This window comes from Lutjanus erythropterus, chromosome 15, assembly GCF_056507025.1.
Source record: "Lutjanus erythropterus isolate fLutEry1 chromosome 15, fLutEry1.hap2, whole genome shotgun sequence".
Classification (NCBI taxonomy): domain Eukaryota; kingdom Metazoa; phylum Chordata; class Actinopteri; order Lutjaniformes; family Lutjanidae; genus Lutjanus; species Lutjanus erythropterus.
Genome location: NC_139331.1, coordinates 12,068,217 through 12,095,400, shown reverse-complemented (window position 1 = coordinate 12,095,400; position 27,184 = coordinate 12,068,217). Strand labels below are relative to the sequence as shown.

General features: G+C 38.9%; 1 protein-coding gene across 1 annotated transcript; it reads right to left on the bottom strand.

Moving 5' to 3' along the window:
- Window positions 1-740: 740 nt before the first annotated feature.
- On the bottom strand, window positions 741-22,959 carry sptlc2b (serine palmitoyltransferase, long chain base subunit 2b). The gene is made up of 12 exons (XM_084737287.1): window positions 22,710-22,959; window positions 18,656-18,850; window positions 18,320-18,474; window positions 17,017-17,165; window positions 15,734-15,858; window positions 14,432-14,525; window positions 13,918-14,023; window positions 11,796-12,015; window positions 10,836-10,962; window positions 6,496-6,631; window positions 6,047-6,176; window positions 741-3,122 (listed from the first exon to the last, which is right to left on the bottom strand). The coding sequence occupies exons 1-12, from the start codon at window positions 22,851-22,853 to the stop codon at window positions 3,009-3,011; spliced, it is 1,695 nt and encodes a 564-aa protein (XP_084593413.1). The 5' UTR covers window positions 22,854-22,959; the 3' UTR covers window positions 741-3,008.
- Window positions 22,960-27,184: the final 4,225 nt, after the last annotated feature.

Below are 27,184 nucleotides of genomic sequence, written 5' to 3'. Positions count from 1 at the left end.
GTTGTTCTAATTTTAACTACTTTATTTAACTGCTTTGTATAGACCGGTGTTGGGTAATTGAATCTTCATGGTTACAGCTAAACAGCTGTTATCAGCTCTGTGATAACTCACTTTCCAGCTAGTCCAAGAGTTGTTTTTTTTTAATCCCTTATCTTAAGAAGTAAGAACACTTTCTCAACCCATGAAGGAACATTTAATCCTTCAGTTTATCACCAACATTCAAATTCAGAATCATAAGATTTGGAGATACATGGGTTTCAATAGGCATCAAACATTGTAACCTGAAAAGGAACTATTAACTAAAGCTGTCAGACAAATGGGAAAAAAGCAAATCACAAGTAGCTTCAATTTAATTCAGTTCTTCAGTAAATGTACTGAGTTACATTCCACCACTGGACGTCAATACCAAATTTTAAAATATTCCACCAAAGCCTCGAGAAATTATTTCCTTTGTTCCTACAAAGTCTTAAATCACATGTAATTTTCTTTAGGATTGTTTTGGTGTTTTCTAAACTCTGGAAACAAGTCATTATCTCATCCCACTGCCATACTGGTTCACAAAAATACCATTTTAAGACTGAAGTGAATGACTGGCCAGGGTGGAATGCTGTGTAATGGCAGGATGTCAGTGACTTATCAGTCAAAAAGGCTTACAAACATGTTTGTCATGAGCTTTTAAGTTGTGACTACAGTCTGTGTGTGTGCGCCTGCTGTAAATAAACACAAAGCCTTTTCAGAACTTGATACAAAGAACGTGATTTAATCAGCACTGTTTCCAACAACATGGTCGACAAACATCATGGCTTTACAAACTCCTCTAAGTGGTTTATCTTCAACCCAAATACAATTCCAAGGGCAAAAGCAACCGATAAGCACATTTCCAATGGTAACTGCAGGTCAGTCTGCAGGTATTTGTAGTGGGAAGGCTGGAACATGTCACATTACATCAAAGAGCTCCAAGCAACTCAAACATTTTTATAATCTCTGCAGACTTTAATTCCTCAGTTTCAGTGAGGGAAACCTGGCTGAGAGTAACACTCATGTTCCTGTTTGCAATTACATTTTTGCCTCCATAGACAGAAATGTAGAGACCTAACGTACTGCACAGTGCAGCAGACAGCTAGAGAGGAAACTTTGATGAGAAGAAAATCTTTAATGTCTGAAGAGTGCAATTCCAGATCATAGTCATGTGTTCCACCTTTTATGGTATATTTATTAAAAGCGAACGCATCATGGAGTTGCTATTCAAGCCTCTTTTTTTGCAAAAAACAGTATAGGAATGACTCACTCAAAGACAACAATGCTACTGATTGATGTCTAATGGATGTACAGTTGAAAGAGACCCCAAAAAGGTTGTCATGCTGTGTTATAATGCCAAAAAACATCAACAAAAGCATCCCTAAACTTGAGTTGAGTATAATCACTTTGATGAACATGTATAGGAATGGTCACATTGCCAGACAATGGCCAGCTTTCTGGCTGGCTACACTGACGCGGCCTCCGATTCACATCAATTAAGTGATAACAACATAAACACACACACACGAACGGGATATTTGGGGTGACTTCACACAAAAAGTCGGACAAAAACAGGAAAACAAAACAAACTTGACACTGAAAGCAGACTGATATGGAATGCCATTCCAGAAGATGACCACAGATGATAAATTATGAGGAAAAAAAAAACAAGCATAACCAAACAAATGTTGCAAATTTCAGTGACTACGTCATCTGTGCATTTACAATGCCTGTCAGTAGTGCTAGCACTGAAGTTAAGACGTGATAAGTAGTCAGTTAAAAACACACACCTCCTCCACTGGGACACATTTGGAGCTGCCTTTCAGATAACAGTTACATTTTTCACAACAAAAATAAGATAGGCGAAATTTGACAAAGACATTTTAAATAAATAAAGCTGTCTGTATATCGGATTGGCGACATCGTCATACATACAGATCTGAGTTACAGCGTGTCATCGTGCTCGGAGATCGGTGTCGACGCCGTTTCACATGAAAGCACTTGAGTGAGAAGGACTTGGCCAAAAAACAAAAAAACAAAACAAAAAAAAAAGAATCACACATGTAGCTCGTTAGAAATGTTAAAGACACTGGGCTCAAGTTTTTGAGTGCAGGTGTAAACAGTAAATAAGGCTGAAAAATATTTCTAGAAAATAAGCAGTAAAAAATATTCCTTTAAGTCTTGCTCCCTGGGATTCTTTCCCTGTTAAATGTTTTCTTTTGGAACATCTGCTTTGCATTTTAAGAGAATAAGGTAGAAAACATATCTATACATATACATATATATCCTTTGGTTAGGGAAGAACCCAATATTCTATAATCTGTTCAAGTAAAGATGATCAGAAAAAAGATAAATACATATGGAGTGAACATGCTAATGTTACTCCTGTGAAATAATGTATATCTCTTTGAGGTTTGGGATGCTACCCTAAGGCAGTATTACCAACTTCGGGATAAATAATATTTACATATATAATTTTTTCCTCTTGTGTTCATCATAGCAGTGGCTATGATCAGATTTCTTTTTCTGCAAGCACATGAGTAGGAACTCATGGCAAAAACAAATCTGTCTACTTCACTCCAGGTTGTTTGTATTACAAAGAAACTCCACATTGTTGTTATTATTGCACAAATAAGAGACACACATTCAATGTGCATACAGGAATAAGACTTGACATTAGAACGATGTAGTCACAACAAGTTAGAACTAACTGAAAGGCTCTGAACGCACTTTATAACAACGCAGAGGTACAGAAAGATGAGGGTGATTTTGGTCCTCTGCACACAGGCTAATGAGCCACGCTAGTGTGCAGGTTTCAAAATAGGGTGGACCTGTGTTGGACTTTGGTTCTTGAGTGAGTCCGTGGGAGTCTGATGTGAAGAGATACGGGGCAGACAGACTGGCTCAGAGGAAAATGAAGGACAGAAAAGGGCATATCAGGCGAGAAAAGGGAAAGTGAGGGAAGGGATAGTTGAGTTGGATGATGTGGCTCAGTCCTGCAGCAGGCTCTCCTCGGCCATCCACCCGAGCGAGGGAAGAGGCTCCTCACGTCTGGAGTACTTCAGCTGCAGCAGGTCGCCCACTTCACTGATGGCCTCCAATGCCTGGCAAAAGAACAAGAATGTCATTAATCTGAATCCAAAATGGTTTAAAGGAGAAATATGAAACTTACTGTACCAAATCATAAAATGACCATGATATGTCACCAGAGATTAAGGAAACTGCAACAACGCTACAGCCAGCATGTTCTCCTTTGAAATTTCTACACATTTTATTATTTATTTCACACATTTCACATTTATTAGAATTCAAATTAATGCCGAATGTTTGCCGAATTAGTTAGGGTTTGTTCATGAGTCATAAGAAAACATTAATAATCTTTTAGAAAGAGTACATTTTATAACAGTTAAATTGAGCAATATGTTAATGGAGTCTGGCAGGCAGTCACTGAAGTCCAACTCCAAGTGTGTATATTCAGAGTGGTGGACTTTTGCACTCGTCTTGTGCTTGTGCTAAATGTCCCTGCAACCTGCTTCAACTTTGAGTCTGGGGAGGAGGGGCAGGGGAAACAGTTTGCTTCAGCCATAGATCATAAAATAAATAGGGATTCAACCTTTTCAGTATACCGTTTATGGCTCCAGTTCACTCTTTGGACTGCAATTCTCATTTCTGAACGCAGGCTTTTACATATCTCTGCTTTAAATCTGTCAGAATTAAGTGAAAATAGCCACAGACAAGGCAGACAATAATAAAAAACCCTGAGGATTACACATGTAGCAGGACTTGAAAGAGGATCGCTGTTGTAGGTGATAAATGACATGATAAGGCTTAATCACACTTGGATTTTCAAGCACTAAACATGACAGAAGGCTGCCTATGTAAACCACAACTGAACAGAAAACTCCTCCACTTCTTTACACAAGAGACTGTATCAGCATTGCAACACTGCGGGCACCTGGAAACAATTTACCTTCCTCCTGACCTTTTTTCTGATTCCATGCTTTGAGAAATAGCGAGGGGCTGGCTTTTCCAAAGACGGAAAAAGCGGCTCCTCGAAGTGCTCTACAAAGGCAGGCTGATGCCCTTTAAATGGACTATTACAAACGGTGTTGACATGCTCCTCAGTAAGATGAATGAAGTGTCTTTGGAGAGACAGAGCAGCTCAAATAAAAGTCTCCGTCTGAGCCGTGCTGTAATACTTGGAGACAGCTTTGGCCTTCCAAGTTCCTTTATAATAAAGGACATATTGGGAGCTTTTATTATTCAACAGGCACACACACTACAAGTCTGCAGACACACACACACACACAAGCTGAAAAAAAGCCTACAGCATGCTATAATCCATAATCACCAGTGAATCCAAACCAACTCTTATATCATGTTGAGGATAAAATTAAGTCTTCAGCGATGTAAGTCCTGTAACAACATCCCTTGAACTGGACCCAGTGGTGAAGACTCAGATGTCTTTCTCTTTACATCTTGGACAATAAATAAAGACTAAATAGCAGCTGTATATTGGAAGTGGCAGTATACAATAAAAACATAGAGTCCAGTGTCCAAGAAACTTGTTTTACTCATCTCCTCCAGTACAGACAGAGGTGATCATCTTACCGCTGCATATGAGTGGTGACAGTAGAGCAAATGCAAATAGTCCCAGAGGCATTTTTTTATGATTGTGCTGACGTTTTGACAAAAATACCCACATTTCTAAAAGCCAATGACCATTTTAAAGTCATTTTCATGCTGATTTTCAAGTTGTTTTGTTCCCACTGCAAGTGGAAACTGCCTACACCATTTTTATGGCAAGACATCTGAGGACGTCTTCTGCCATCAGAAAGTGAAGAGAGAAATGGGACGAAAATGTAAAGGAACTGCTGATTATGTCACCCATCATCAGCCAGTTCCTTGTAGTCTTCAAAATAAAAATAAAGCTGTAAATCTAAGGGATATGTCTGCTGGAAAATGAGTAACTAAAACAGTGGCATATGGTCATGCTTGAATATGTCTCACTTGATTACTTGACATGTATGTATTGAAGATAATGTACAACCCCAGTTGCAAAAAAGTTGGGACTTTATGTAAAACATGCACAGACAATACATTTTAATATATACATTATATATTAATTTTTTTCCCCCATTCTTGCTTGATATGCAACTTCAGGTGCTCCACAGACCAGCATCTCCATTGTCATATTTTGTGCTTCATAATGCACCACACATAGTACCCAAACTCTTTTGCTATAAAGCCACACTCTTGTAACATGTGTCTTGGCACTGTCTTGCTGAAACAGGCAGGAATGTCCCTGAAAAAGACGACATCTGGATGGCAGCAAATGTTGCTCCAAAACCTGTATGTACCTTGGAGCTTTAATGGGGCCTTCACAAATGGATAATCTTTTAGAAGATGAAATTCCTAATTTCCTTAAAGTTTTGTGATGAGAAACATTGTTCTTTAACTTTTGGACTATTTGCCAAAGCAGATTTTCACTACGCGATCCTTACTCCGTCCTTGCTATTGAACAACTGAGGTTTAAAAGGATGCCCCTTTAATACCCAATTATGATACAATCACCTGTTACCAATTAACGTTTTGTATTTTTTTTGTTTGTGTACTGTATCTGACTGAATATAGGTTGAAAATGCAAATCATTGCATTGTTTCTATTTAAATTTTACAGTGTCCCAACTTTTGGAATTAGGGCTGTATTTTAATTGAACATGGAAGTCTTTTTATGTCTTTTTTTGTTTTAAATATTTCTTCTATTCTTATAAGACAGTTTAAGTAGAATGGATTTTTTGTTAAATTTGTATGGCCTGCATTATGCAGGCTACCACCAGAGTCTCTGCACTATATTCATATCGTCACAGTAAGCCGAGGTGTTTTGTTGTTTTGATATTTCGGTGTTTTTCTTGAGGGGGAGTTGCCCCGGAAAGTGTTTTGTGTTGTTTTACTCGATAAACCAATATACATATCTATTAATACATTTAATTTTGTGTTTCAGACAGTGGATTTATTGGATGACTTACTGTGTCAAGCATCTCTCTGGTATGAGCAGCCGACACGCAGAAACGTGCCCTTGACTCAATGATGGGTGTTGCTGGGAAGCCGACGACCACTGTGCCGATGTTTCTCCTTAACATTTCCCGACCAAATGCCCTGAAAAGCAACAGCGACATTTGACCAAGGGCAACATTTGGCAAATCTAACTGATGATTTGATCTCTCCAGCACCACATCTTAGATGATGTTCTCTTTAATGTGTGAAAGAGAAATCATAAACATCTTTCCACACACACAAAGTCAGATTCTATTTGGAGAAGGGACAACAGTGAGAAAAGTCATTTAAATTAGAGCCTTTATGTTTTATCCAAATGTGAAATCATTCGTGAGATTCTTCTGATCAGCCATCCTAATTATCCTTGATGTTCAAAGCATTGAAAATATCACGTAATATGAAATGGAGGAGAATCACACACCCAATTTTGGCAGGCATGTAGAGCATCATGGGTACGACGGGTGAGTCATCGTTGCCGTAGATGATGAAGCCCATCTCGCGGAGTTTCCTGCGGAAGTAGGTGGTGTTCTCTGATAGCTGTCTGAGGCGATCAGCACCTGGAAAGGACAGATAAACAAAGGGATATTTCATGACATGGGCCCACTTGGATAAACGACAGTTTAATTATTACTACTACTTAAATTTCACTTAATATGTTTTAGATGTTATGCCTGCCTTACTTTACTATAACTGGAGTTCAACACCTTTCACAATATTTCAAATAGATGTTTTTCATGGCAACCATATTTATATGAAATAGCAGAGTAAACACAAATGTTACCAATGATACTAATAAAAGTCTTGTTTCATTTAGTGTAGCAGGGCCTTTCCAGAGAGCCAACATCCACAACAGCAGCACCCTGACTCTGTCTGACCTGAATGTAACAGGACCTTATTTAGTATCAGTGGTAACACCTGTGTTTACACTACTTTTTCATGTCAAAATGGCTGCTGTGAAAAAGGTCTACTGGTGTTCAGTTGCAATTAGAACACCTTGATAATGAGTACTGACCAGTTGGACCAGTTTGCATCAATACTGAAAGTCCCCTCTCACCCATGGCGCAGCCACACAGGTGTTTTCACTTAATTTGCCTGATTAGACCTCTTCTCATCAGCTCTGTGTGGAGAAATCTCCTGTTGCACCTGTGAGAGCACAACTTCCACCTTTATTATTGCTATTAGTACATGAGGTTGGTGACCACACACAGTTACAGGAAACCTGTGCAGAGGTCTAAATAGCCACAATAACTGACAACACCTGTGGTGGTGTGCAGGCCCTACAACACTCTTTTCATTTATCATATAAGCCTCTTAGCTTCATGAAAGTGTATAGCAGACATTTTTCACAACAGAAATTTTCATATGAAATAGTAGTGTAAAGACAGGTGTTATTAGTGATATGAATTAGAGTCCATTCCATTCAGGTCAAACACAACTATTATACTTGTTGGCTCACTGGAAAGGCTCTGCTACATTAAATAGAATGGCACCTTAACTAGGCTCACGACACCTGCGTCTCCCCCTTTTAATATCAATTTATACAACAGTTATTTCTGACCTAGCAAACTGACTGGACAAGAGGCAATCCATGTGTGCTGACAGACAGTGTAACAGCACTTGAACTTTTAAGTACATGCGTTACTCTCATTACATGCGTTTTAACAGCTTTTGTCAGATTAATGAGAGAAAATACCTCCACGTGTGTTACCATGAGACAAAAATGACTGAATGAAACATACATTTCCTATACAGATCGTTTATACAATCTCTTCCTGAAGAGATTTCATGATCAGCAGATGGATTTATTAGTATTTTGAAATCATACTAAAATCATCAGCTATTCTGAATGTCTGTGGTTGCTTTGTTTGTTTCAGACCACAAACAAAGTGCACCAAAGTTCAGCTGGAAGCGGAAGGCCTTTTCAAGCATAAGTCTTGGTACATTTGTTTGGTCCGCACCAGGGTGAGTCTCAAAAATATAAACATCAACATTCAGTGCTTTAAGAAAAGTGAGCTGAATACAGTCTTGAGGCAGTTTTATGATCCATCCAGACTCCACTGCATTAATGTAAGTACCACTACAGTTGCAGAACTATTTGTGTTGGCTGAGCCAGATAAATGATTAAATAAAGAAACAAATCAAAATCTATTGTCACATACTGCTGTTAAGTACTAAATGGTGCTTGCTTGCAAAAAAGCAACTGATAATCACAGCCATGCTGACATTCGGTACAACAGCACAACCTCGAGTTGGATATTCTTTAATGAAGAGGCCTATTGTCATCTCCAAGGGAAAGACACAATTTACAATGAAGAGATCATCCATGGTGGATAACTGCAAGAGTGCATGCTATTTAGCCTGCTTTTAAATTACAGAACAAGAATTTATTCTGAAAGCGCAAGCCCAAATTAATGTGTTGCAGTAACAAAACCATGTAAGCAAAAAACCTAAAAATAATCCATAGGATAAGTGTAAAACTCCTGCCAAAACACCATGTCTTTTATCATGTCCTACACTTGTTTGGAGACAGCAATACACCACTCGCCTTTGAAGGCAACCAGGATTCTTTACAGTCGAGGTCAAGGGGCTGAAACTAAACGGGCATCAATCCTCACGTGTCAGTCTGTTGCACACTGTGTATTCCCTTAGTGAATCCTCAGGCTGAGCCTCCAGAGATAGCATCTTAACCAAACAAATAACCATATGGCACCAAGCGCCAACAGCAACACACATCTGCCTGGCTGTGCTGAAAAACAGAGCAGAAACACCACGGCTTCAAAGCACCCTGAGACACAACAAAGTCTGACATTATATTTATCCAGACATTTGTTTTCCACAGTCAAGGAATCCAAAGTTATTCTCAGCACAGAGTGATAAAACAGAGAAAAAAACCCAAACAGTAGCATATGATATTCAGACATTTTGCTTTTCGAGGCCTTTAAAATTCTTTTCAGATTGAAGAAAACTTTGCGTAAACTTTGTGTTATTATTTCCCATCCACATATTTGATTGATGCAAGCTTCAAACAACAAATGTCCATTTTAACGCACGCCTTTTCCAGGAACCTTGAGCAGCCGTCCTGAGCAACTTGAACACTTCAACAAACTGTTAGCAGGCAGCTCAGCTGTCATTTTGACTTTGTGTCATTGTCTGAATCTTGAAAGGCCTGAATTTCAAACAGTGACAGGGCTGCAACCAATCAGACTGTCATTGTTACTCTCCTACAAGGAAAAGTGGGATGGTCAGCTGGTCTGGCCTTCTCTTCTCAGCAATGGTTTGGAGAAAGAGTTGATGACAATGTTCAACAGTCGTACTATAAGAGGTTGCTCCAGGTGTTTATTCGTGTGCCTAATGCAAGGTAACCTGAGCTTCTATCAGCATTTTAAGGGGGCAGCATCAATCAAGCCCCGTAAAGAGTAAAAAGGGGTGCCGCCCTGCAAAAAAAACAAGACTTAGTGATGTGTTTGTGTGTGTAGGAGATGAGTCCAGCAGAGTTTGATCTGCACAGATCTCTGGCCCTGAGCACCATGCTGCTTTGTACCCAGCGTGAAGGCAAAGAAGCACACATACACAAAGAAACACACATCTGAAAGCCATAAAGGCAGAGGGTAGAAGTGTCAGCATACCACTGGTTCAAGACCTTCCAGCAGTTTTTAAAAATGCACATCCCCAAAGATAAAGACAGGAGTAAAGGCTGTTGACTATAGAGGCCTTCAAATATGCAAAACCATGCTAAAGACACTCAATTAAACTGCAGGTTTTATTTTACCATGATCAGATTGGGAAAATAATCGCCTGCAACTAACTTTTAAGAGCAACTCTATAGCTTACAAAAGTGTTTCTCAGAAGTTATACAGATTTACTCAGGCAGGACTGTCACTCATGTGGAAAAATAAGATCAGAAGACACTTACACAGGAATTTACTAATGCTGACATTTGAACCAAGTTTTGTATTTGCAAGTTATATGATGTAAATGGAAATGTATGAAGGACGAGGACCTGTGTGGCATTTACATTATATCTAGAATGGGTTTACACATGGCATACAGTTTGATAAGACTGTCTAACACACCTTTATTTACTGGTAAATAATTGCCAGTTGGCCACAGATAGAAACCTCTTTCTCTTGGCTGTGAGGGAAAACTTTCCACAGTAAACAAACACAGTCAGTACAAAGGAGCCAAAGTACAAAAGGTGGCAAGGCTCATGTGAATTGAAAGGAAACAAATTTGTGTCCGCCAGACTGCTACAGACCTGAGGTTTGTAATAATGAATAAAGTCTGAGCCACAGACTTATACTGCCATCTTGTGGCCACTGATGGAAAGGCATTCCAAATACTGAACCAATTCTGTGACAGTAGTCTCAAATCAGACTGACTCGGAAATCCTGGAAGTTTCAGGGAAAATATTTGCAAGAAAAGCTCACCAAGAAGAGTTTCTTCAGTCCATCATAACATGTGTAATTTGCAAGAAAAGCTCACCAAGAAGAGTTTCTTCAGTCCATCATAACATGTGTAATTTGCAAGAAAAGCTCACCAAGAAGAGTTTCTTCAGTCCATCATAACATGTGTCATTAGCTTCAATTTGGCCAAATATCAAGCTTCTTTCATCAAACATCTCTGCATACCTTTGCAAATAGTTACCATCTTTGGGCTTGTATTGTGATTAAAGCTGCCATTTTCCCCTCTCCTCATTATAAAATGCTGCTACCAAAACAGAGGTGGACTTTTAGGAGATAAGGGTCATTTTCTGGCACCTACCCAGTTTGGTCCCATCCTCTCCCATGATGATCTTCATAGAGGTGATGATCTGCTGGGCCACAGGAGGGGACATGGAGGTGGCGTACAGGGCACTGTGAGAGTGGCACCTCAGATAGTCGATAAGCTCCTGACAGAGAAATCAAATTAAAATTACTTTTATTTTCCAACAACAATGTGAATGCAATACATTTTATTTGATTAGTGTGCCAACACTGAAGACGGATTAGGACGATACAGGACATTTTGTTTTAATGTAGCAGCACAGATGAATAAAGTCACTAACTGAAGCAGACTATTAAGTTTTTTTTTAATATATTTTTATTACCACTATTACAATCCCTTTATCTCTCAAAGTATAGAGATGTGTATATTCACCTGTCGGGGGAAATTTAGAAACTGAACTATTTTCCATGTATACCTTGACATTTTCAATAAACACAACTGTGAAAAAAGAAAACAGACAGAAAATTTTGAAAAAATACTATCATTAACTTATTAGGTATTGTGTAGGATATAATGTAATATATCACATGTAACTGTGTAACTGTACAGTATTTCACACTGTAAAAAACTGTGCGCACAGGTGTTTCAGTCAGTCATTTCTGTTTTTAATTGCTGCATTTTGCATCAGTGTGTTTGCACTGGCTCTGTATTTGTATACGTTTCTTTACCATCGCCAACTGCGGCAGCATTGTTGGCAGTTCTTCTCTTACTGAAAATGAATGCATACACTGAAACAGTTCCCTTTCTGAAAAACAGGAAGCTAAATTTCCCATTGCTGGTAAACTGTTGACCAATCCCAAAAAAGAATGACATAAAATGTACTGGGTCTGGAAATTGCTAAGCTCTGTGAAGAGGATGACTGAATGTTTCAGTGACTGTAATCTGTCTGATTAACTGTGCATCCCTTATTGTTTGACCTCGAAGGTTTTAGTTTTACCTGTGCAAGTGTTCACCCACCTTTTTGCCTCCGATGTATCCTCCAGCAGCACCGAAACTCTTGGTGAATGTTCCCATCATGATGTCAACATCTTTGGGATCCAGGCCAAAGTAGTCCACCACTCCTCTGCCGTTAGGCCCCAGGGCCCCGATACTGTGGGCTTCGTCCAGGTACAGATATGCCTTGTAGCGCTTCTTCAGAGCAATGACCTCGGGCAGACGCACAATTGACCCCTCCATGCTGCAGGACAAGAACATGATGTTAAAAATAAAAAAAAATAAAAAAAAAAACCAATAAATTGTCCCATAAGTGACCTACAGTAATGACACACTTCAACCTAATTACTCAAGATTTAGGCAAAAGCTATTTTATGGAGAATACAGTAATCCCTTAGCTTCTGTGTTATTGAGGCAGCATGTGAGCAGCTGCCTATCCTGTTTAGTTGTGTATTTCTTAATGTCTATGTAGGCAGTGACTATTTTAGCAGTTTACTTTGAAAATCCCAGTGGAGACGAAACTCCATTAACATGCATTAGTAAAGGACATTGAGTATGTCAGGCAGTTTCTCTGAGAACTACATTGATCAACAGGATTGATTACCTTCATAGTAAGTCCACTTCGAATAACAGCGCATACACTATGCTTAGAGGAAAATGGGCACACTTCAGGGCTGCCATTATTTTCTATTCTATTTAAGCAAAATGACATAAGGGAGTGTTGACATAACAGCTGAGTCGTTGGGATGGGTGACACCAAACTTTTTAAATTCATTATGATACCGATTCTTTTTGTTACAATCTTGCCAATAGATACTGATCATTTCTTAAATGGGTGTTTGAATTTTCAAATAAATGGTCAATTTCATTAAAAAAAGACAGGAAAATAACATGAAACATACTAACCATTGATAAATTACTTACAAAAGCAAATATGAATACAATTAATTCAAATGTTTGCTTGTAAGTGTAAAAAATAGTCTAGTATTTTACAGAAATACTATGATAAGACCTTACGAGACCTTCTTGTTTAGTCTTCTTATGACACTCGGGGTGCGTTTTTAAATGTTTGAAGGAGTTACTCTTGTTGCTGCTATGTGGCACTTTCTTTCCACGAATAGTTCATCTTACTACGAAGCTAAAATATGTCAGTGCTGTATGTTTGTACAAACATCATACAAAAGGACTGAAAATGTTTGAAAATCATGCAGCCACACCTTTTGGATTTATGTAATTTTATTGCCAATATTTTTTAATAGAACTGGGAGTAAATGAATAGCTTGTGAGTATCAAAGTACCGATCCTGCAGAATTGATCCACCCATCCCTACTAAGACACTGTTTGAATGAGACAGTGTGAAACCGCTATATGTCCGTGTTCAGCATGTTGAGTATGTAGTTAAGCAGAGAAATGTTCCTACATTCAACCCTAATCTACAGAGATATTGATTCACTTGTCCTATAAAAATGCTTCTTCATTTTACTGCAAATGAGTTTGCTGCTACAGTGAAGATGGGGACATGGTCACATCATAAAAACAGCCTTCAAGGCCTTTGGCATTCTTAGTAAATCAATACATTTGCAGTGAGACACCATAATGTCTCAAATAAAATGCCAAGTTAACAGTCAACAGTGTGGATGTATTTAACTTGAACAGAATCCAACACAAGGCAGGGTGTCTAATAAATGTTAAACAACAATTGTATGAATTACATATGCAAGTGTTTTGATATATTTAAGTAATTTTAAACCACTGACAGCTAATGCAATCTATTGCTCAATTTCAAGTTCTAATTCGCCTTACCAGTGAAAAAAAAAAAATCAGTTCTTTGATGTCAGTCATTCAGTGCTTTTCTTTTTTGAGTATCATTTTAGGATCGGAAAAAAAGAACAAATTAGTTGCAAAGTGTTTTCATGCTTTTTCTGAAAGGTACCAGTCAAGCTAAATCAAGATTAATGTGTCCTCACCAAAGAAACTGTGGGTGTCAAGTGATTGGCTGTAAACAAAGTGTGATGTGATACAGCAGTAGTATAAAAATGCAGTGAAATAACAGTAAAACAGAATCTTAATAAGCCAAGTTAGCTTAATTATCTAACTCAGGTAATTTTCAAGCCTATACATGTATGACAAAGAATATTGTGTCTACCTGTATATGCCCTCCACCACAATGAGAATTTTCTTCCAGGGTCGGTGGGTTCTTGGCTGGCCGTGTACAATAGCATCTCTCAGCAGCTTCTCCAGGCTTTGCATGTCTACAACACAGAGAAAATGACAGATTTTACTCCCCTAAAGCAATACGAGAGCTTTCTTTAATTAATGGATGAGTGTCAATATTTTATGATCACAACCATTTGAAGCATTGTGAGTGTGGTCTTAGCAGTCAGCCTGTTTGGTGTACATCTAAAACTTTACAAGTAAGAGAAAGACAAATTTGCACTGAGTGAAGCAACCTGCTGTAACTCACACCCATGTTAAATGTATTTCTTCGCCTATTGAGTAAAGCAGATTATAGCTAAATCCTGTCTCATGGTGTTGAAAGAGCCATTTCAGACACTTTAATCCTATGTGTTCTGTGTGACTGCATCTCTTGAGCGTACTCTTAAGTCACAGTTCTAACTAACTGTTCGTAGGTGTGGTGCTCATTATTGGAGGTCACCCACTGTTGTGTTTGAAGACCCGAATGGTGGAGCCCGACAGGCGGGCACCCAGCACCAGCGACGCATGATTCAGCTCGTCACTCAGAATAAGACAACCCTGAAACAAGAAGAGAACAAAAGGGAAAAAAATCCTTTTAAATGAATTCTGCCAAGTTTAAGTTTCATAGCTGGAGATTTCAGTTTTCACATCAGGACAGGAGCCATCCCTAATTAGCCAGAAGAGTCAGACACAATTCAGCTCTATTTGGAGCGTTAGTGCTTGTGTGATTTTAATACCACACATGCTGCAGTTTTAGAATGTCGAGCAATCTGACTTTCATCTATGAGAAAGACTGAACTTCAGTGTCTGGAACACAAAAATGATCCAGGCTTGTTCAGATAAAGCTGATCACATAAACCTTTAGGCCCAATACTCTACTCTACTAACACAATAATGCCCATACATGTCAGGGATGGGCGATACCACATATTCTAATTCAATATTTTTACCTGTTGGGTAATTTATTTTTCTTACTCAGAGTTTAAGTTTCTAGACTGGGAATGTGTAGCTCATTATTCCATAAATATTGCTGACACCTTATCCACCTTATTAACCTCTAAGTCAACACTTCCAAACAATGAGACAGGCCACACCATTTCCCCTCGTCAATGATCACATGAGCTTGTTACACAACATACAATTATGCCATGATGTAACAATGTGAGCTAGCAGAAAAGTGACAGAATAGTTAACATTTTATGAACCCTTGTGACTCAAATCTTAACTGTCTTGCTGTAAGTTTCTCTCTCCCACTTTGTCCATCTGCGTATCTGTTTTTCACTCATGTGGCTGTCAGGAAGCATGTTCTGACTCACGAGGTACACACGCCTATCAGCTCAGATTTCTACTTCCTGTTCAAGCAACATTGGCAAGAAAAGAAAAGAGCAAGTAAGGACGCAAGTAAGGACCGGTGTGTGATTTGTTCGGGTTAGAACAACAGTGGCTGGGTCAAATATCAATCCCCCCCTGCACGCAGAGTGTTTTGAAAGCTTTGGCCGGAAACTAGCATGTTGTGGAACAGTCTGAACTCTTCAAGCTTGGCCATACATCTGAAAACTAGCTTTTTTCACGTAAGACAGGAAACCGTGCTTTCCCTTAGCATTAAAAGTGTTAATGGCACTCGTGTAACCCACCCATACAATTACAGTCTGGGTACAGGGGCCAGTGTAACAATAAAAACACTGGCAAAAATATAGTAGTCAAATCAAGATGTGTGATGTTCTAAGGAGAACAAAAAAAGGAAGCAAGTGAATGAAATTCCATACCTTTCCAGTGAGAGCAGGAATGTTCATAGAGTTGGTTGCAAAGCCCATGCCAAAAGCCATAGATGACTCAACACCCAGGAACCTGGCAACCAACTGTTCCAGCTCCTCATGAATGTCCAGGTTCCCTGGAAATGAAATAATCTCAGGTTAACAACAACTTCCAATCAATGAACTGTAACCTGCAGAGTTGTCTCATGGGAGAAATATTTAAGTCACAAGTATTTTCTTCTACCTGTTCAACAAATGGTGAGGGTAGTCTGGAAGTTTCAGACCTCTAGTATTGCTACAAAGCCATTTTTGTATAAACAGGTCTCTGTTTTGTGTATCTTGTGCACAAGGACGCACCAGCACTCATGCATGCAGGCAGGTGACACAATACACAGACCTACCAATGCTCTCACACTATTCCACTGATCAACAGGTGGCAGTCACATACCAAGATGTGTTGCAATGCACCAGCAAAAGCAGGCTGGATTTAAAATACTTGAATAAACTCAGCTTTGCAAATGTTTCATGAAGGATGCAATGCATTCCAGCTGCCTGGGTCCAAATGAGACTGCAACAGTAAAACCTCTTCTGTGAAAATCTTTCAATCTTGGAAAGGTGAACTGGGCATTGAATTATATGAAACCGCATGGATTCAGAGTCAGTCTGTAATACAATCTTGCTTTGTTAAAATAGACACCAACTGATCCCCTTCAAAGTTGTCCACTGTCTTCACTATTTGAAATACAAGTTGCACAAGATTTAACCTTCACTTACTGGATTTTGGCACAAACATTTTCAATTGTTAGTCAAAGGCCTGTAAAAGAACCATCAAAATGGAAGATGGCCTTGGCATCTTAGGCTGCTTACATTCCACTCCATGCTTTCCTACAGCCATGCAACAGTCCCTAATGCTCCAGACGACTGTCGCCAAAAGACTTGTTTTGAGGAAACAGGAATCCTCTCCCCCTTTCTCCCAGAGATGTGTAGCTGACATGATTTAAGTCATACATATAGAAGTACTCAGGTTCTTGAGAACCAATTCAATAAAAAAACAGCTGTTTAGGGCCCATTTTTTGCTAATCAGGACAAGGCCAGAGGACTATCACTCAGCTAATTTTTCATGGTCCTTGTTTTCAACTGAATAAGAGTCAATAAGACTCAATAAGAGTTAATAAGAGTCCATTTGATCATGAATTCAATTTTTACAATAATAGCCCTTTTAGATGACAAATCATTAAAATGTTTTAAAAACCTGCAGATTTTATATTCAAAAGAACTTTTTTTTTTACCCTTACCCATCTCATAGCGAGTGCTGCCCACTCCAACTCCATACTTTTTTGTGGACTCAATAGCAGCATCGGCACAAGCCCCGGTGTTCTCAGCAAAGCCAAGGTAGTTGTATGAGCCCATGTTGATGACGTCCTTCACCACCTTGCCTGTGTGCCTGAGAGGGACAGAGAACATCAGAGACAGAGAATTGGTACCTTATTCTAGGTTGTTAGAAATAATTGTCTTCAACATGTGTGCCTGTCTACTCTGGTTGCCTGGCAACCATTTCCTGCTCAGTGTTATTCATTAACGGGTCCCAGTTATCATGCACAATGATAGTGTACAATAGTTTATTGTATCGGGGAATCCAGCTGGCACAATGCATATTATACTGTACATACCAATGAGATAAACCAACATTCACCGTTATCAGAGCAGTTTGTCTACAGAGATAGTCATTGTAACAGTTTCACAAAAGACTAAATTCATTATATTCAAATTCATTGTGTCTTAAAATGTCATAGAACTCGAGCAATACATACATCAGTTTAACAACAACAATATATACATATACATATGTTTATATACCGCCAGCGAGATCTGATGAACCATCTTCGAAAAGTGGTTTTCTTTTCAACATAATCAAGCCTAGCACATATGTAAGTACAGGACGTGATTTTTTTTCCCCCAGGGTTTCTGACTGGCTTACGCTGATATTCTTACCCTAACCCTACATAATCTCACCCCTCATGCCTATACCTAAACAACCCAAACCAATGAAGGCAATGAGTATTAGCCAATAGTAATAGGACAGCTCATTACTTTGCTCTCCTAAGGAAAAATGTTAACTGAAGGAAACAGGACAGGGAAAAGTTGGCCATGGCTCCACCAGGTTCCAAGCCTGCTCAACTATTATTTGAGAACAAAACAAAAAGGGGCAGGACTTAAAAAGGGGCAGTTATATGCCATTCATTTCAATTTCAGGCTGTCTCAGTTGTATTGATACCACATTGTATTTATATTACCTCTGTAGTAAAAATATAATCTGGTGGGGAGAGGACTTTGTGTTTATGGTTGCTTTGTGTTAGTGTTTCTGTTCATTGCCATGTGACAGAAACTAGTGTTTTCAACATAACCACCTGACTCATGGCTTACGTCACTCTTACTATCAGAAATACAAGGTCAGTGACATAAAGTGCAAATCAATCAATGAACTTCCTGTTGAGCTAAGGATCAGAGGCACAGAGACACACCTCTGAGGGAGTAATGACCTTGATGGACAACACCCTGGTTCTAAATTAACCCTGTGTACACAGCATAAACACTTACTCAAAGGTCCAATTGTAGTCATGGGACACTCTCTCCACCAGGTCCATCTTAGCACCAGGGACGCTGCAGATGGGTCGATTCCAGTTATCTCGGATCCTCATGTACAAATTCCTGGTGTAAAAGTTCTCAAAGTCCTGATAGAGGGGGACAAAATCCTGCAGGAGAAATGGGAAAGCGTCTATGATTTCTTATTGTGAGGTCTTGGCCGTACATAAAATTCCAAGGAGCCATCTTTGCTCTGCGGCACGAGGGAAACTGATTACTGTTGAACTGAATGTAATAGGTTTTTAACCAGGCTTTGCTTTCTTAAAGAGTGTAATGTAAATACTACTTTACCTTCTGCTCCTCTCTCTCCCGAGCCACATGGCACTTCTCAATGTTCCAGTGGCGAAGGAAGTCCCGGAGGTAGCCAAAGATGGTGAGGATGCCATAGCCCATGTAGGTGAGCACAGCCACCAGTAGTGGAGTTTCCTCAAATGATTCCAAAAAGGGCTTCTTGTATAAGCTGGAGTTGTGTGGGACATTTTGGTTCTAGGGGAAAATAAAGTAAAAAATGTCCTTTTAAGTCAAACTGTAGTTATAATTAAAACTAAAACAATTTTCTCACAGCATTTATAAGAGTCATTTTTTCTAATAAACTAAAGATCGAGACACAGATTTAGGAGTAATCACTTTAAGTAACTTATTTCACTTTATACTGAAATAAGACCCAATCCAGCTGGTGGTTTATCCTTTAAAAGGTGACCGTTTATCTTTACTTAAAGTTTGTTTACTCATTAAATCGGCTGCACTAGACAGGCCAGTAAAATGTGATAGAAAGCAGACCAGACCAATCCAGTATAAGCTGGGCACTTACTAAACGACAACAGGGCTGATTTGTTAAAATTGTGTTTTTCTTGGAAAGAGGTTAGAAGCCTAATAAAAGCTACAATAAGCATATTAATTCATGGAGACCTATCCATGCCCTAGCCCCCACGGACCAGTGAGCAGTAAAATGGCTCAACTCAGGGTTCTAATTCAGTGAGTTTCATGAACAGCAATATTGATTTTGGATTATTGCACCATATAAATGTGGTCACACATTGAAAGAGCTCCACAAAAACTGGGGGGAAAAAATAATAAAATAATAAATAAATAAAAACTACTAGCATCGTTTCAACACGGACTGTGGACTGTCTGTCTACAAACCTGACATTAAACAAATGAGGGCGGTCACTCATTACAGGCTCTGGCCCGCAGCTTAGCAACTGTACCTCATGTGACTAGTCATGCTTCTCCAAGAAATACCTCTGAGCCAGGGAACAGGAGAGCAGTGCCCTGTGTATGTGTGATAAAAGCCAGTCAAACAGGTCTCTTTCTCTAAAGATCAAAAAATCCATTGAAAGACCAGCAGACCAGAAACCAGGGGTTTGGCAACTGTCTTACCCCGTGAGCACAAAAACACATTCACATCCCTGCACACGGCTCAAAGACACACCAACTGCAGCAGCTAAATACAGTTTGACATATTTGCTTAATCTTTAATACCTGTGGACAAACACAGACTGGAAAGAGGTAGGCCTGTGCCATTTCTTTATAGCTGGAGAGCAAGTGTCCCCAGAAGAGCGCCCACACTGCAAACTAGGATTCTGCTCTTTCACAAGCTTGCTCAGCAGCTCCAGAGATGATGATCAAATTACATTGTATACACACTAAGATAAGTTTGCAGATGGTGTTATGTTTCTCATTAGGCCTAAAACAAAGTAAATAAGTGCATCCTCTCCACACTAATTGCCTATTCAATCCACGGCTCCTTTTAACTGAGCTGTTACTGGCACTAGCATCGCAGCTGAAAGCTGTGAGTGAGATCATTGATTCCTACCTGCTCATAAAATCCTGCTTCTAACCATTTTAAGTCTAGCTCGATAAGGAAAGATCAATTTTTCAGGAAAACATTTATGAATGCTCTACGACTGAGACTCAGGCTTACTGTGAAATGGTCTAAACATTGTAATTGTCCTGTGAGTAGCTGCCATACCATTTAATATCAGGGCTAGACAGCAACAGTTGCCAGATTGCTATTGGCAACCATTTTGAGAAACTGTCAACAAATTCTTGGACTTCAGTTGACATCAGTGGCGACCAGTTTTTAACATGCAAAAAGTAAGGACAGCAAACAGCAAACCGTACACCCGTGTTGCTGTGATTACTTGCCTGCGCAAAGGCAGACAAAAGAGACAATGGCAAGCAAATTAGAGCTGTAACAATTTATGGATTAGTTGTCAACCATCAAATTAATTGCAAACTATTTAATCAATTAATCTTTTAAAGTAATTTAAGAAAATAAAGACAACATAATTCTAATCTAATTCAAGCTTCTTAAATGTGAATATTTTATGGTTTCTTTCTTAAACATGAACATATATGGGTTGTGGACAAAACAAAACACTTGAGGACATCACCTTGAGGATGTCAACATTTTTTACCAATCAGTGATAAAAATGCAAATGCCTTACATTTGTTAGTCTTGTGGCTCCAAACCTGACGCCTATTCTCTATCTTAACTGGGAATAGGCCTTTTTCAAAGCAGCCACGTGGATATGAAATAGTAAGGTAAAATCAAGTGTTACCAATTATCTATATAATGTCTATATAACACATATATGATAGTATCGTTAGCAGTGACATGGCCTGCAGCTCTGCCTTAACTTCAGGGAGGACAGAAACATTGCATGCATACAGACACAATTGATATGACAGCCATGGCATCTGGATCTAATTGTGTAAATCCACTGTGTTGAAATCAGCAGCCGTGCAGCTTTTTGCTGTCACAAGACTGGAATCTGATGTTCTCAAATTTGCGAAAGGAATAGCATTTCTTTCAGTATTCATTTTTAGGTTTCTCTTCTTTGTTGAACCCAACTAACTGGGAAAAAAACAAAGGCTTGTGTGTGTGTGCGTGTTTGTGTGCCCCACCTCCACCACTACACACAAACTGTGTTTTCTGTGCTTTTCATTCCACCCTAGGAGGGACCACACCCATCACAGCCTGGAGACATTCCTCTCCCGCTAAAGTGTCATGTGGAAGCAGGCCTGCCTGTCCTCCTATCCCAGGAGACAAACAGACAGCTTCTCTGCTAGGTAGCAACAAAACAGGGCCCTGGTCTTCCTCATACTAGAGTCTGTGTAAACAGAGACCGGTCTAACTTCACCACACATACACACAGAAACAACAGGGTGTAAGGTTACCAAAAGAGTCACCACTACAATCCTCCCTGATCAGGTGGCATGTACCACCAAACAAGTAGTTGAAAAAGCAAAAATAAGTGCATCTTTCATAGCACATAGCACAAGTCACAAGTTAAATTTGTGTTTATATAAACGTTACAATAAGCAAATACAAATTGAGTAGTAGAAACTAAATTCCTGGTAGCAACCAGTGTTGCAAGATTGGGCTGTTTGGGGCTGTTTTGGGTTGCATTGTGTAGGTTGAAATATGCTTGGCTGGTTAGTCATGATACATTAATTAAATATTAATGTATATTTAAAATGTTTTCATGTATAATTAAACATATCCAGTCTCTCAGCACAACTTTGATATGCCAGAATTGTTGTTTATTATAATTGTTATTCATTATGTAGTGTATTTGCAAATCCATAGTTTCATTGTAATAGAAGCCTCTATGCTGGCTCTATGCTATGCTCTATTATATCACTATTTGTACTTTTAAGGTTTGTTGCTGATCACAACGTTAGAGAAAATCGATTATTTTTATTACTCAAACAGTCACTTTATTTTTTCCTTATTTATAAAGCAAAAAGCAGCAATGGTATATAGTTTTAAAGGGGCATTAACACCTCCTACCTGCTTTCAAGCGCACTTGTTAAGACTTTAATTATTGTTTAAGTATATATGACGAACTCCAATACTCTTGTTACTGATTATGAATTAATTTCCACGTTCGTTATTTACAATATTTGGGAATTTTTTAGATCAATTTGGGCGGATTTGGGGTAATTACTGGGCTGGAAAACATCAGACCATCATCAGGCAACACTGGTAGCAACAGCTGCCTTAGCTTGAAATATGTCGCATTGAGACAAACCGCTAGGACATAACGTTTAGGCCGGTACGTAGCTAAACTAAATAAGCCACATTAGCGTTAATGACATTAATGTTAACACAGTTTACTTGTCAGGTGACGTAAGGCTGCCGCCCGCAGCTCACACTTTCCGCGTGCCCACAAATGAGAAACAGACTCCGAAACAAGAATATTTAGTCGCAAAACAGGAAAATATGACATGGATAAAACATTAGCTAGCTAACATTGTTTTCTTCATTGAAAATATTCTTCTACACACAGTGACAGCAGCGTGCTTGTATGTCAAGCAGTTGACGGTTGGGCCTTACCTTCTCCCTAGGGCGACGATACTTCTGTGACTGCTGAAATAAGCAGTGGCTCTTCACGAAGCCATTTTTACTGGATTTCTTCCCGTTTGAGGTCCGGTGACAAGAGTCTCCGTTCAGCAGCTTGTTCGCGGAGCTTTCCGTCATCTTTGTCGGCCGACTTCGACTGAGAATTTCAGGGTTTAAAGTTGCCAAACTTGTGTAACGTTAATGGTGAAGTCATGTATGAACTGCTGGGAAAGAAAACGGATTAAACGCCCACTCTGCACTGTGACCGAACGAGCCTGCCGGAAGTCCACGCCCCTCAGTAGTTTCATTGGCTAGTGGCGTTACTCCAGTACAAAGATCGTCTATACTAAGAACGATTCACTACTCCAATCAAGGTGGAAGGTAACAGAAGACCATGTCCTTGTTAGTTAGCTTCTCAGGGGACACCAGGCGTTTTATTTAGCAACTACAAGAAAAGACTTACACAATAGATAAAGGCTGATTTCTGCAATTCTAAAACGTCTATGTTGAATTTTGATTTTGTTAGTTGTAGTGAAAAGTGCTATACACATTAAGCTTATAAATATATATACATAGAATATGTATGAGGGTGGTAATTTTCAAAAAATGTTTCTGATACACTAAAACACATTGTGTCACAGAACACATGGTGTCATGGTAAGATTAAATTATTTAGTTAGAATTCAGTCATAAAATGTGTTCAGTTCCTCACATTCCTCACGAACTGTACATGTTACCAATATTTATGTCGCGTTAATGTTGAACAGTGTGAGCGCTCTTGTTCTACTCCTCACTCTTTGCTAGGGCGTCACCCTCTCCCTCAGCGTGGGACGTCCTAAAACCCAGCCCGAGGAAATAACCCAAAATAACCTTTGCTCGGGCGTCAGCTGAATCCCCCTTTTCCAGTGACGCTATCTCTCACCTGGAGAGATGGACAACACAGGTCAAGGCTGTCTCCAAGGTGGCTCCCACAGGAAAAACAGAGGGAATGGAAGAGTGATAAAGCCACAATGAAGTTTCTTGTGTGCAGTTAAGACATTGTTTAGTAGTAACCCTACTGACTGGTCTGGAACAGAACTGCAGCCCCAGCAACACTCTGAAGGCCTTGAGCACAATCTGGGTATTGATAGGTTTATTTACCATTAAATGAAGCTCCCTCTAACTGAGTATCCACTATGTCATGTTGCTCAGGCCGCTAAAGAGGGAGTAGAATTAGGGATTATCCAATGATATCTAGACCTTTCTGTTAATGTACTTTAAACCTAACCTCCAAATGGGATATAGTTAAAACTATTATAGTGATCATGTCTGTCCAGGTCAAATTGATCACTATAAGTAGATGATTATTTACAACCCTTCTTTCTTTCTCCTTATTTATCATGCTGATTACCATCTTAATTGACATTTATCAAATGGACAGAAAATAATGAAATGTATAATTTCGCAATTATCTTCGTTTCATTGAGTGTTTCAAAACAGCTAATGCTTTGAAGTGACTGCACAAATTAAACTATGAAATCTATCATTTAAACACACTATAATACACTGCAGTACTGCATATCAAATCTAGTTTACTGTGGTATGACTCCTGCATCTCATTTCGGCAGTTTGTCATAAGCTTCAAGGAGAGTTTTTCATTGAGAGAAAATTACTTTTTCTTTCCCCGTCATGATTTTAGTGTGCATGCAGCACCATCCTCATGGAGCCAGCCACAAGCACACTGGTTACTGTTTACTGTGAGGTGAAGTACAGTATCATGGGAATAAAATAAAGCTTTTTTTTGACAGAATTAAGATCATCATGATCATGATGAACATCATGACATCGTGTATGAACTCCCAATCCCAATTTTTAGGAGAACTGATTAAGCCTAGCACCTGTTGTGCTCAGCTTGTATATGATGAAAAGAAAACCGCATTTTGTAGACAGTTTATATACATTCCTTGGGGGACCTGTAAAAGTGATGTATTTATGTTGCAAGAAAGCTAATGTTAACAAAACGCTAGCAACATACTAGTTAACTAGTTAGATAACTATAGATATAGATTAGCTAGCTAGTTAACTAGCATTTTGTGAACATTAACTATTAAATGTACTGAACTCTGAACAATGTGAAGCGAATTGAATTGATGAAATAATTGCATTTTTATGATTAAATAATAAATTAGCAAAATGCCAGCTAACTAGCTAGCTATTCAACATTAACCATTAGCTAGGAAGTTAGTTAATGTTTTGCTAACATTAGCTAACCAATAACTACACAGATCAGATCCTTAACCGTTTAAAGAATTTGATTCTCTTTTTCATACGCAGGCAGGCCCAGCACATAGCATATCAAAGTACAGGAAACTATAAAGGAGTATCAAGCTTGCTCATCTTAGGAAGGGTTGATTGTCATATTTCTGAAGCTTTATTTAAAGTTTTCCAGAGAGGATGACACCCTCTGCCATCCATCCTAAACTCCTGACCAACTCAAATATTCCAACACAACAGCAGAACAGGGTTTATAGTTTTATTTCAATGCAATGCAAAAACAAAGGCTTTAAAGTAAAACAATAACAAACCGAGAAAAAGAGTCAGAACACAATAGCTGGTGATGGAGGATGGATGGTCTGTGGCACTGCAACAACCCAACAGACACAGGAGCATGTAACAGCCCCTTCCCTAAAAAAATCATACAAATGGTATGAAAGGTGATCACTGTCTTTACAGTATGAAGGCTATAGTGTTGCTTCAGGCTTATGTATGTAAATGTAATACTATAATATTTAATAATACTTAATACTTTAAAGCAAGACACAATTATCTCTTCACAAATGCATTACAATCAGCACCTCACTGCTAATATCTGGTCTGCAAATCGACACATTAAAGTGAAAAATGCAAGCATTCAAAACCTTTATTTTCTATCCATGAAGACTCAGGCATTAATGAACAAACAAAAAAGATTTCTGAAGGTTAAGATGCTCCCGTAACCCTAATCTGCATCAGGTTTTCCTCGTCAGCAAGAGACTACTCTTTGAACGTGGTGTCTGTGTGCCTGTTCCCTCAGTGCTGCTGCAGAAGAGCCCAAGAGAAAAAGCTTCACTGCCCTCTTGTGGTGAAATAGTGAAAAGATGTCACATTCATCCAGTCGACCTCACAATAAGCTTTTCCATGAATGTCATCAAGTTTGAACTTTTTAGTTGTATTACAAAAAACAAACAAACAAAAAAAGATATATGCTTTTATTTCATAGGACAGCTGAGGTGAGGACAGGTGCAGCAAAAGGGCCACAGGGAGTTGAACCAATGGTTGCTGCACAAGACTCATAACCTCAGTAGATGGGGCACACACTCCACCAACTGGATACCAGGCCACCCTCAAAACATTTTCAATAAAAATGCATTCTTCCACATTGTTTGTCACAAAGTGGAGTACTTGTCTAAGAAATCCTGTATGTCAGGTGTGCTTTCCAAGAGTTAATACGGCATGAAGTTTCTCAGTTTCACATGAAATTTCCATATTTTAATGACATAATCAAAAATGTTGTTATCATACACATTTCCTTTTCAAATGTAATCTGGTCTGATTATAGTGATTTAATTTTTGTAATCTGTTTACATAATCCTGATGATCTGATACGACCCAACCCTGGATATTGGGCTATGTAAATAAAATGGACTGTTTTAACTGCTAATTAAGAGAAAACAAACACAGCATGTCCCCGATGAGCCTGTGGGCCTGATGTTAAACTGGAACCTGGGACATTTAGACTTTTTCTCTCAGCACCATCAGCCTATGTAAACAACATAATCTTCTAAGAGCACCTGACAAGTGCATAATCCTCTATTAACCTGGCACTAGAATTTCTTACACGTTTATAATGAATTTCTTACAGTATGGTCTGTGTTTCCCTTGTATGGAGTCCTGTAAAGGCAGAGAACTACCAGTGTAGATAGTTATCCTCTGGAGTCCATGTTGATTTTGGTTAGTTTTTGCTTTCACTTCTTTCTCTGTTTGGCGCTTTGAAAACTTTCCTTATCCCACATGCATGGCGTCCTTTTTTTTTCAGCACAAACTCAGCTACAAGTCTAACTTCTGATTTGTCAGTTTTATTTTAGATCAGTTCACTGTTGTAAAAAATTGTTGCACCACTATTTATACACAAACACAGCAGAACATATGAGAAATAATAACATGTTCTTATAATATAATATAGCTAAATATTAATAATTTGAAAAATGTTTTGGGTTGGGGCTATTCCTTTACACAAATTGAGTTTGTTTGAGGTGCTCTTTGGTTGAGGATAGATTTGGACTGATAAATCATAGGAAATCTCTGTGGCACGCTCTTTTAAAACACTTAAAATGACCTTTATAGACCATTAAGGGACAGTTCACCACAAAATCAAAAATAAAGAAAGTAGTTCCCACTACTTTCTTTCTACAGTAATAAGAAGAGTTATTGGTTCAACCTAATAAGTTTAT